Below are 11,563 nucleotides of genomic sequence, written 5' to 3'. Positions count from 1 at the left end.
AAGAAACCCCATACCCGTTAGCAGTCACCCCCCCACCCTCGCCAAGTCCTCTCTCCCCCAGCCGTAGGCAGCCACTAATCTACTTTTCTTTATGGATTGGCCTATTCTGTCTATTTAGTATAAATGGAATCATACAATATGTGGTCTTCCGTGTCTGGCTTCTTTCACTTAGCATGTTTTAAAGGATCATGTTATAGCCTGTATCAGTATTTCACTCCTTTTTATGGCCAAATAACATCCCCTTGTAGGGCTATACAGTAGTCCCCCATCCACGGGGATTATGTCCCAAGACCCCAATGGATGCCTGAAACCACGGACAGTACTGAACCCCATATATACTACGTTTTTTCCTATACATACATACCTATGATAAAGTTTCATTTATAAATTAGACACCATAAGAGATTAACAACTAATAATAAAATAGAATAATTATAACAATATACTCTAATAAAAGCGTAGATCTTAGCAACCTCAGCATACATTTTTTTTCTTACTAAGTCAAGAACTTTTACCTTTTCACTTAAAAGAAGAAGCACAATTTCTCTGGCATATCCAAATTGCCAGCATCACTGCTCTTGCACTTTGGGGCCATTATTAAGTAAAGTGAGGGTGACTTGAAGACAACCACTGTGATACCATGACAGTTGGTCTGATAACCTAGCCGGCTACTGACTACCGTGCGGATAGCGTATACAGCGTGGATGCACTGGACAAAGGGATGATTCACAACCCCGAGCGGGATGGTGTGAGATTTCATTATGCTACTCAGAATGGCATACAATTTAAAACATGAATTGTTTATTTCTGGAATTTTCCATTGAATATTTTTGGACTGTGGTTGACCGTGAGTAACTGAAACCACAGAAAGTGGAACCATGGATAAGGAAGGAGGGACTGCTATACCACCTTTTGTTTATCCATCAGTTGATGAACATTTGAGTTGTTTCCACTTTTTGGCACTATGAATAAACTATTCGTGCTATGAACATTCGTGTACAAGTTTTTGTCTGAGCATAGGTTTTCAATTCTCTTGGGTATATGCAAGTTCTTTGCCCATTTTTAATTTGGATTGTCTTTATTGTTGACTTGTAAGAGCTCTTTATATATTTTGGATACTGGATTATCAAATATAGGTTGTGCAAATATTTTCCCTCATTCTGTGGGTTGTCTTTTCACTTTTTTGATGGTGTCCTTTGAAATACAAAAGTTTTTAATTAAAAAAATTTTTTTTGAGGAAGATTAGCTCTGAGCTAACATCTACTGCCAATCCTCCTCTTTGCTGAGGAAGACTGGCCCTGAGCTAATATCTGTGCCCATCTTCCTTTTTTCTTTTCTTTATTTTTTTTTTGAGGAAGATTAGCCCTGAGTTAACATCTACTGCCAATCCTCCTCTTTGCTGAGGAAGATTGGCCCTGAGCTAACATCCGTGCCCATCTTCCTCTACTTTATATGTGGGACGCCTGCCACATCATGGCTTGCCAAGGGGTGCCATGCCTGCACCTGGGATCCGAACTGGCGAACCCTGGGCCGCCGAAGAAGAACATGCAAACTTAACTACTGTGCCACCTGGCCAGCTCCAAAAGTTTTTAATTTTGATGAAGTCCAACTTATCTCTTTTCTTTCATTGCTTGTGCTTTTGGTGTCATCTAAGAATCCATTGCCAAATCCAAGGCCGTGAATATTTATGTTTTCTTCTAAGAGTTTTATGGTTGTATATTTAGGTCATTGATCCATTTTAATTTTTGTAGATGATGTGAGGCAGAATTTATTCTTTTGCATGTGAGTATCCAGTTTTTCCAGCAGCATTTATTGAAAAGACTATTCTTTCCCCATTGAATTGTATTGGCAACCCTGTTGAACTCAGTTGCCTACAGATATATGGGCTAATTTCTGGACTTTAAATGCTATTCCAGGGGCCGGCCCTGTGGCACAGTGGTTAAGTGTGCCACATATAAGTCCCACATATAAAGTGGAGGAAGATGGGCTTGGATGTTAGCTGAGGGCCAGTCTTCCTCAGCAAAAACAGGAGGATTGGCAGCAGATGTTGGATCAGGGCTGATCTTCCTCAAAAAAATTTTTTTAAAAAATGCTATTCCACTGGTCTACGTGTCTATCCTTACGGCAATACTGCACTGTTTGGTTACTGTAGTTTGTAATAAGTTTTGAAATGAGGAAATGTGACTCCTCCAACTTTGTTCTTTTTCAATATTGTTTTGGCTATTCGGGGCCGCTTGCAGTTCCACATGAATTTGAGGATCAGCTTTCCATGTCTGCAAACAGGCTGACGGGCTTTTGCTTGGGACTGCACTGAATCTGTAGATTGCTTTGGGCAGTGCTGCCATCAACATAAAGTCTTCCAACTATGAACACAAGATGTCCTTCCATTTATTTAGGTCTTTAATAGCTTTTCTTTTTTTTCAATTTTTTTCTTTTAATTTCTTTGAACAATGTTTTATAGTTTTCAGTGTACAAACCTTTCCCCGTCTTGGTTAAATTTATTTCCTTGGTATTTTATTCTTTTGGATGCTACTGCAAAAGGAATTACTTTTCTTTTCTTTTTTAAGATTTTACTTTTCCTTTTTCTCCCCAAAGCCCCCCGGTACATAGTTGTGTATTTTTGTTTTAGTTGTGGGTCCTTCTAGCTGTGACGTGTGGAACACTACCTCAGCATGGCCTGATGAGCAGTGCCATATCCACACCCAGGATTCGAACCGGCAAAACCCTGGGCCACCAAAGTGGAGGGCAGAAACTTAACCACTGGGCCATGGAGCCAGCCCCAGGAATTACTTTTCTTACCTTCCTTTTCAGATTGTTTATTGCTGGTGCTTAGAAACACAATTGATTTTTTTTTTTTTTGAGGAAGATTAGCGCTGAGCTAACTACTGCCAATCCTCCTCTTTTTGCTGAGGAAGACTGGCCCTGAGCCAACATCTGTGCCCATCTTCCTCTACTTTATACGTGGGACGCCTGCCACAGCATGGCGTGCCAAGCAGCGCCATGTGTGCACCTGGGATCCGAAGTGGCAAACCCCGGGGCCACCAAAGCAGAACGTGCGCACTTAACTGCTGCACCACTGGGCCGGCCCTGAAACACAACTGATTTTTGTGTGTTGATCTTGTACCTTGCAACTTTGCTGAATTTGTTTATTAACTCTGTGTGGGGCTTTTTTTTTGGTTTTGGGGGGGGGGGGTTTGTTGAGGCAGATTTGCCCTGAGCTAACATCTTTTGCCAATCTTCCTCTATTTTGTATGTGAACTGCCATCACAGCATGGCCGCCGACAGACAAGACGAGTGGTGTAGGTCTGCACCTGGAAACTGAACCCATGCCACAGAAGCAGAGTGTGCCAGACTTAAACACTAGGCCACTGGGGCTGGCCCTCCAATAGTTTTTTTTTCCTAGTCTCTTTGAGATTTTCTATATAGAGGATCATATCATTTGTGAATAGAGATAGTTTGACTTCTTCCTTTCCAATCAGGATGACCTTTCTTTTTGTGTGTGTGTGTGTGTGGTGAGGAAGATTAGCCCCAAGCTAACACTGATACTGAACCTGAAATGAGTTCGCTCACCTGTTGCACAGCAAGCCAATCTCTGACACCTAGGGTAGTAGAAGAAAGTAGGAATTTTATTATTGCACAGCGCTGAGCAAAAAGAGAGGGCAGCTAAAAATGAAATCCCAAATTCCCTGAAAAGCTAAAAGGAGGGGTTTTTATTTGGGGTTTTAGATAGGGGAAGGGGAGCATATGGCTTGCTGGTTGGAGCTTTCCCACCAGCCTGTCTTTGGCCTTGAGACTACTTGCAGAGAGGAGAAAGCCTGTGACCTTGGTGGTCAGCAGCTTTCTCATCAGCCTGTATCTCTTTGCGGGGAGGAGATAGTGAATCCAGGTGCTTGTCCTTGGCAGTGTCTGTCTCCATGGAGGATAGTGGATTCTGGAGCCAAGAAGACAGAGAGTAAGCAGACAATGAGTGTTTTGGTTTTAACCCCATATATGCTGGGTTTAATGTAGGGAAACTGCTATCAGGGTCGGTATCAACAATTGTGCCAACCTTCCTCTATTTTGTATGTAGGACCCCACCACAGCAATGCCTGATGAGTGGTGTGTAGGTCTGCACCCTGGGATCCAGGCCGCGAACCCTGGCCCGAAAGCAAGTGCTCAAACTTAACCACTATGCAACCAGGCCAGCCCCACTCCTGACTTTTTTAAAACACCATAGGAATAGGATTGTTCACAGGGTGAGCTCTGAGCAAGGTCAAATAAAGGCAAGCCCTGAGAATGGAGCTCTTCAGTGAGCTGCCAGACAGGTCCAATGGTGAAAGCTCTTTGGAGATGGAGCTTTTGAGGAGCTCAAGGCCGTTCTGCCGCCTCCAACTGCTATGAGGCTGTCCTTTTCCACAGCTACCATAGTTGGAAGGCTATTGGTTTTCAAAGCTACTGTGGAGCTGGGAGAAGGGGATGGAATTAGAGCAAATCAAAAAGCAACGAAGATCACTGTTCCCAGCTGTTTTTCGTGAACAAATGCTCCTTGAATTGTTGCAAGACTTCAGTTAATTTCAGAGTTCTGGAAAAGTTGATTTCGACAATTTTAGACAGTGTTCTCGTTGCTTTTATGGAGGAGTGGTTTTTCGAAAGTCCTTACTCCACCATTCCAGAACTGCTTACTCTTGCTGTTCCTTCTGCCTGGAACCATCCACTCTTCAAAAGGCTCTTTTTTTTCCTTTGAGGTCTCAGTTTACCCCAGGTCTCTGTCACCCCAGAGAAGCCATCTCAGAGCATCCCATCTCAAGTTTGCCCCTCTGCCCTATGACAGCACACTATTTCCTTCACAGCATTTATTACAACCTAATTGTCTTGTCCAGTAGAGCTTATGCTTCAAGTAAGTCTTTCATTGTAAAGATTCTCCAGGGTCTAATAAATACCAATTGTTGTCCTTGATTTCTAGCGGCTCTAGCCTGCAGAACGACATGCCTTTATCCAGCAGCATTTTGTAACCCAGGTGTCAGGCACAAGAGGTTGGATTAACCCCAGGTTTAAGGACTGACAGGGTGAGGAGGTGGTGAAAGGTTAAGGTTGAGGGAAGTAAAGATTCTCATAGGTAGGCACCCCAAACAGGACAGGAGCAGTATTAGAGAAAGGGATAGTAAGTCAGGATATAAAATCTCCTAGGCACAAGTTGGTGAGACTCAGAATTTATAGATAACTGCAGTAAAGAGGAGTAGTGAGTGTTACCGTCTTATCGCACAAGATTCAAAGTTTGCGGTTTTTAGGGATGATAGAATAAGAATGGTCCAAAATGGGCAATGAATACCATGGGGCACACCTGTCTCCCATCAACACAGCAAGAGTGTAGTCATCCTCCACTTGAGGAGTTGACAAGGAAAAGTCCTCTAAGAGAACCAGATTTCTGTCAGAAGGCAAAGGAAAAGGAAGCATTCAGAAGGCAGAGAGAAGAGGTTGAAGACACAGAGCATTTTTCTGATGCATGACACAGGACATAGAAGAGTTTAGGAAATGGAGAATAGTGGTAGATTGGTTTAAAAAAAAGCTAATAACGTATGTCAGGATTAGAATGTGGGTGATAGATACAATTTAGATGACTTTTTAAGGTGACTAATGAAAATAGGGACAAACGCATAATCCACTTAATGTTAACAGCCTCAAAGCAAACGGAGTGGTGGCCAGACTAGGGCACTGGGGGGGAGCAGGAGAGAGATCTCTCCAGGATGATGTGGAATTATGAGCCCCTATTTGGCTTCTGCTAAAGCAAGAGTAGAGACTTGGAGGGCATGGTGTGGGACATGAACTATCTTACTCTGCTTTCAACAGTTCCAGGGGTCCCTTCTGAATAGTGCCCCAAGAGATTCAGATGCATTTATAATTCGTCTACCACTCTAGCACGTTAAAAAAAAAAAAAAAAAAAGGATGCTCACGTGATACAGACTGGCTGACGAGGTGGACCACTGGGTTAGGTGGATAAAGGAGTGAGACCACGGTGGGTGGGGGAAGGAGATAGCAGTCTCATTCTCTTCCAAGCTTCAGACTCATCTTCCCAACTACTTGCAATACAAACAATAGCCACCTATATGTCCCACAGGCAATTCAAGCTCATCCTAAGATTGAACTTTCTAGAAACCTGCCTCTCCTGTGTTCTCTATTTATTGGTGTCACCCCACCATTCATGTGATTTCCCAGGAAAGAAATCTCATGTCACTCTCCTCTCATCCCCATAATCCAGTCTATTACAATATTCTATGACCTAATGAGTGCCCCTTGAATCCATCTTCTCTTTTTTATGCCCAATTGCCTTTTCCTTTCCTTGTGCCAAAAGACTGGGGATGGAGAGATGAATGAGAAGCCTGCACTGTGCTCTAAGACCTCACAGTCTACCAGGAAAACCCACTGAATACAATGCGGTAAGCAGAACAATAATTTGCTGAAATATTTAAGTGTCATTCAAATATTTACTGAGTGCTTACCAAATGCCAGGCATTATTCTAGGTGTTGGAAATATAGAAGTGAACAACACAAAGTTTCTACTTTCATGCTTATATTTTAGTGGGGAAAACATAATAAGCATGTAAAAAACATTAGTATTAAGTGGGTAGACAAAGGTAAGAGCATTGCTACTTTAGAAAGCAGGCTAAAACCTAGAAGAGCATTTTCTGTCAGGGCATGAAGGCCTGAGCAGGAACAGCAAAGTCAGAGTGCCTGGGGTTGAGTGAGGGGGAAGCAGTCAAATTGCTGTCAAAGAGATAAGCAGAAGCCAGATACTCCTGGGTCTTCCAGGCCATGGTAAGGAATTTAGGTTTTATTCTGAATGTGCTAGGAAGCCAGTAGAAGGTTGAAGATACAGGAGAAAGAAGGGATAATGTTGAAAGAATCCCCTCCGAGAGATAGGATAGAATCTGGAGCCCAGTGTAAAAGGGCTCGTCCATTAGGCAGTTTACTCCTTTAAAAACTGCCCTTCTGCTCCGCTTTGCCTCCAGCCTAATTCTCTCCTCCCTTTTAAAGTCATACTTCTGGAAGGAATTGTCTGCATATACTGTTTGTTTTTTTTTAACTTCCCCTTCTGTTTCAAGATTTTGAAAAAACCAATCAAGTTTTAACCCACTCCCCTGCACAGAAACTGCTCTTGCGAATGTCACCAAGGATTTTCGGGTTACTAAATTCAGTAATCACTTTTTAGCCCTCATTTTAACCAGCCTTCATAGTAGCATTAGACCATAATACCACCCTGTGCTGGCTCTCGTGTCACTCCAATTGCTCCTTCTGTGAACTTTGCCAGCTTTTTTTTACCTGGCCTTAAATGTTGACATTCGTCAACTCTTGGACATTGAGCATCTCCTTGTATTTCTTTATGCCAGGGGTTGGCACACTACTGTACGCTGACCGGCCCATGAGCTAAGAAAGTTTACGTTTTCAAATGTTCGGAAAAAAAACAAAAGCATGTTTCACGACAGGCGAATCCCAGTATCCATAAAGTTTTATTGGAACACAGCCACACCCATTCGTTCACTATTGTCTATGGCTGCTTTCACACAACAGCAAAGCGGAGTAGTTGTGACACAGGCTCTACAGCCCACAAAGCCTAAAGTATTTACTTAACCCTTTACAAGAAAAGTTTGCTTTATACCCTCTCCCTAGGTTCCTTCATTCTGGTAACTTTAATTACCATTTGTATACCAACGGTTCCCAAAGTAACGTCTTCTCTGTCCAGATCTCTTCTAGAAGGATAACCAGACATGAACGTCCAGCTGCTGGCCATTCCCACTTACATGAGTCACCAAATCTCAAAAAGAACATGTTCAGAACAGCTCCTACCTTAGCCTACCCCATCTCAGTAAATGGCATCAATATTCATCCAACTGATCAAGAGAGGAATTAGGAATCTTTGACACACCTGCCTCTCCCTAAACCCCCACGTCCACACTATCACCGAACCCTTAAACCAAAACCCAAGTCCCGCACTGGTTTACGTCCCCGCTGCCTTCCACCCTTTCCAGCGCGCCCGCAGCTCTCATCCTGGACGACAGCAAGAGCTTCTAAAACAAGGCTTTTCAAAGCGTAAAGAAGGCCAGGCTGCCCCCTCGGCTGCATCCCACGGCTGTGCAGCTCAGCCGACAGCCGCCGACCCCGCGGGACTCGCCCTCCCAGCGCCTCCCCAGGGCTCCGGCGCTCAGAGGACGCCCCGGCCCCGCGGGCCCCGAACGCCACCGCAGAAACTTAAGTGAGGCGCCCGGAAATACGTCAAGGGGGCGGGACGGCCGTTTACAAACCGGGCCGTGACGCGCTGCGTTTTCTCTTTCCAGCCGGCGCCGAGCGATGGGTGAGTGGCGCTCTGCGCGGGGCGCGGGGGAGCGAGGCGAGCTCCATCCGCGGCCATCCGGCCTCGCGGCCAAGCTAGGAGTGCGGGCGCCCCGAGCCCCGGCTGCCTGCAGCCCCGAGGCGGGCGGGGCTCGGGTTTTGGCCGCCGAGGCCCGCTCCGGAGGGTGCCGGGGCTGCGGCGGCCCGCGGCCCCAACATGGCTGCCGCGGGAAAGGGTCCGGGCCGGGCCGCACGTGGATGATGACACCTTAGTGATGCTGTGGACTGCCGAGTGCGCAGTGGGGACGCCAACCTTGGAGAGCTGAGCGTGCGGCCTGCCCGGCGCGGGGGTCGGGGGCTGGCTAGGCGACCGCCCCGGGTCCTGGTGGCTCAAACGTCCGCCCCCGCTCCCACATACAGGCATCTCTCGGGACAACTGGCACAAGCGCCGCAAGACCGGGGGCAAGAGAAAGCCCTACCACAAGAAGCGGAAGTATGAGCTGGGCCGGCCCGCGGCCAACACGAAGGTGCGTGCAGGGCCTCTGCCCGGGGGCGACCCCTGCTCTGCGTGTGGTCTCTGCGTCTTTGTCGGCTCTGTGACTTGTTATGGGGACTGGGTGGCCTCCTCACTTGGACTTTTTGGGGTTCTCCTAAAGAGACTGCACGGAGACGTGCTGTGTCCGAGGACCCGAAGGGCGCCTGCAGGACGCGGCTGCTCACGTGAGAGTCAGAAGCCTCTTGCATGGAGACTTAATTCGCAGTGTCTGGAATCGGGTTTTTCTCTGTCGGAGGTGACTAGAGTGATGAAAAAGTATCCTTAGGTGTGGTTGTGGCCGTCTTGGTCACCTCTGTGCCACTTGCCAATGCTAGGACTTGTCATAGTTACACTGACTGTCGCCTCCCGCCGGCCCAGGTTCCTTTCCCTCTCGTCCTGCTCTCCTGGGTCACCGAGCTCCTGTCTCCTTGTGTTTTCCAGATTGGCCCCCGCCGCATACACACAGTCCGCGTGCGGGGAGGCAACAAGAAGTACCGGGCCTTGAGGTTGGACGTGGGGAACTTCTCCTGGGGCTCCGAGTGTGAGTGAGGCTCTGCGGGAGTGGGTGGGAATTCAGCGCCTAAACCTTTCTAAGCTTCAGTGAGCGCTTTTAGCAGGAAGTCCATGGTCCTCCAGCAAGATATTGAAGTGTCTCCTTGTTGAAAGACCTTGAGGTTGTGGTCGCTGGAGAGTTCTCTCCATCCTGTCCTGTCTCTGAACTCCTACAGGGATTGGGGTTGAATCTAGAGACTATGTTTGTGTGGTCGCCAGCCACCTCTGGAAAGATGGGTTTGTGGGAGATGAGCTGATGCCCCTTGGCTGGGTAAAGGCTTAAGAGTTCTCCGTCCCTTAGGCCCTACCAGGACGGGGGAGGGGGAGCAAGGCCAGCTGGCCTCGGGCTTATCTGACTTGACTTCTGAATTTCTCCTGTGAACAGGCTGTACGCGCAAAACAAGGATTATTGATGTTGTCTACAATGCATCCAACAACGAATTGGTCCGCACCAAGACCCTGGTGAAGAACTGCATCGTGCTGGTTGACAGCACACCGTACCGACAGTGGTACGAGTCCCACTACGCACTGCCCCTGGGCCGCAAGAAGGGGGCCAAGCTGGTGCGTGCTTGGGGGCCAGCTTCCTGCAGGGGTGTGGGTGTGGGTGCCAGCCTGATCCCAGCTGCCTTGTGATGAAAACTGTCCAGTTCTGCTGCTGAAGGGGGAGAGATGAAAGCCTTTAGTGCTGACGAAGGCGGCCAGGGGTTGGGGTGCGTGGGGTTCCAGGCTGCGATGACGTTCCCGTCCCTGACCTGGGGCTTGGGGAGCCCTAGCTAACCCACTTGTATCTGCTTTGTTCAGACTCCTGAGGAGGAAGAAATTTTAAATAAAAAACGCTCAAAGAAAATTCAGAAGAAATACGATGAAAGGAAAAAGAATGCTAAAATCAGCAGTCTCCTGGAGGAGCAGTTCCAGCAGGGCAAGCTTCTCGGTGAGGTGGCTGCTGCATTGCGGGGAGAGGGGGTCCCGAGACGAGCTGTGCCCTCTGCCTTTTTTTTTTTTTTCACCTTTGCCTCAGTTCTTTTGACTGCCAGCCATGTGGTCTAGAGGGTTCTACCAGGAGGGTTTAATGATAATAGCATACCAGCACAAATCAGAACGTTCGGTCACCCCGTCAGTGTTAAACTGAAATGGGAAATGGTGGGCAGGAGTCCATAGGCCTGAGCTTGGCCTGTGCCTCTGAGTTTCAAGAGTATTTTGAGAAGCCTGTGCCCGGGCTGAGGGGGCTGTCTCAGTGATGAAAACTTTGTCCAGTTCTGCTGCTGACTTGAAGTGATGATAAAGTCTATCTGAGAAGACAGTGGGCTTCATGCCTGTCCCCAGGATACCTGAAGCAATGTGGACTTCTAAGGGGATCCATAGGTCTGGGGAGGGCCGCATTGTCATTTTACTCTCTTGCAGCATGTATCGCTTCCAGACCAGGCCAGTGTGGCCGAGCAGACGGCTATGTGCTCGAGGGCAAGGAGCTGGAGTTCTATCTGAGGAAAATCAAGGCCCGGAAAGGCAAATAAGTCCCTCTGGTCCTAGCTCACATAATAAAGGGGTTTGTTGTTCTCTGTCCTGTGTTATGTCGTCTGAACGTTCGCTCGGCACACTGGAGTCCCCAACTCCCTCTCCCTGAAGGCCAGGCCTGTTGTGTGTTTCTGTAGCAGGGGGAACATTTCTCACCCTAAGAGCTCGTTTTCAGGCCGAGCAGAGACTGTATGAAGGAGGTATCCCAGAAGTGGGGCCCCCAGCAACATTGGGCTGTTGGCTGGACCATGATTGGAACCTGAAGCCACACTGCCTCTGTGAAGGTGGCTCTTTTAGAGATCCTGTACCCTTATGCGGACCTTGGTTCTAAGGGTTTGGTTCAGTTTTCAGCCTGGGTTCGTGGATGGTCTGGAAACGTTGGAATTGGGTTCCTGCATTGTTGAGAGCAAGTTAAATACATGTTTACATAGCCATGTCGTGTCAGCTTTTGGTTTTTTCTTGAACCCTACTCCTTTCCCCCCTAATCACTCATAAACAATTAAGATTACCAGTGATATTGCTACATCTCCAAGGGTCAGGTATCTTCAACTAAGCTACATTGTTGTCTTTCGGCATGTGAATGTGGTTTATGCTCCGTCTTTCTAACGTTAGCCTAGACCTCCTTGACACCTGCACTTGGATATCTGAAAGCTCAGCATG

At 47.3% G+C, this 11,563-nt stretch overlaps 1 protein-coding gene and 4 non-coding genes across 5 annotated transcripts; all 5 read left to right on the top strand.

The window, feature by feature from the left end:
• The first annotated feature begins 6,328 nt into the window (after positions 1–6,328).
• Positions 6,329–10,949, top strand: RPS8 (ribosomal protein S8). The gene is made up of 7 exons (XM_001496761.7): positions 6,329–6,413; positions 8,004–8,326; positions 8,725–8,831; positions 9,281–9,380; positions 9,777–9,952; positions 10,193–10,322; positions 10,793–10,949. The coding sequence occupies exons 2-7, from the start codon at positions 8,323–8,325 to the stop codon at positions 10,900–10,902; spliced, it is 627 nt and encodes a 208-aa protein (XP_001496811.2). The 5' UTR covers positions 6,329–6,413; positions 8,004–8,322; the 3' UTR covers positions 10,903–10,949.
• On the top strand, positions 8,558–8,637 carry LOC111772651 (small nucleolar RNA SNORD55/SNORD39). Its single transcript, XR_002806654.1, has one exon. It is a non-coding gene; the product is annotated as a small nucleolar RNA SNORD55/SNORD39 (small nucleolar RNA).
• Positions 9,098–9,201, top strand: LOC111772659 (small nucleolar RNA SNORD46). The gene has a single exon (XR_002806661.1). It is a non-coding gene; the product is annotated as a small nucleolar RNA SNORD46 (small nucleolar RNA).
• LOC111772657 (small nucleolar RNA SNORD38) lies at positions 10,017–10,085 on the top strand. Its single transcript, XR_002806660.1, has one exon. It is a non-coding gene; the product is annotated as a small nucleolar RNA SNORD38 (small nucleolar RNA).
• On the top strand, positions 10,621–10,689 carry LOC111772656 (small nucleolar RNA SNORD38). Its single transcript, XR_002806659.1, has one exon. It is a non-coding gene; the product is annotated as a small nucleolar RNA SNORD38 (small nucleolar RNA).
• Positions 10,950–11,563: the final 614 nt, after the last annotated feature.

The sequence above is a fragment of the Equus caballus genome, chromosome 2 (genome assembly GCF_041296265.1).
Source record: "Equus caballus isolate H_3958 breed thoroughbred chromosome 2, TB-T2T, whole genome shotgun sequence".
NCBI lineage: Eukaryota > Metazoa > Chordata > Mammalia > Perissodactyla > Equidae > Equus > Equus caballus.
This window is presented reverse-complemented; position numbering and strand designations above follow the sequence as displayed.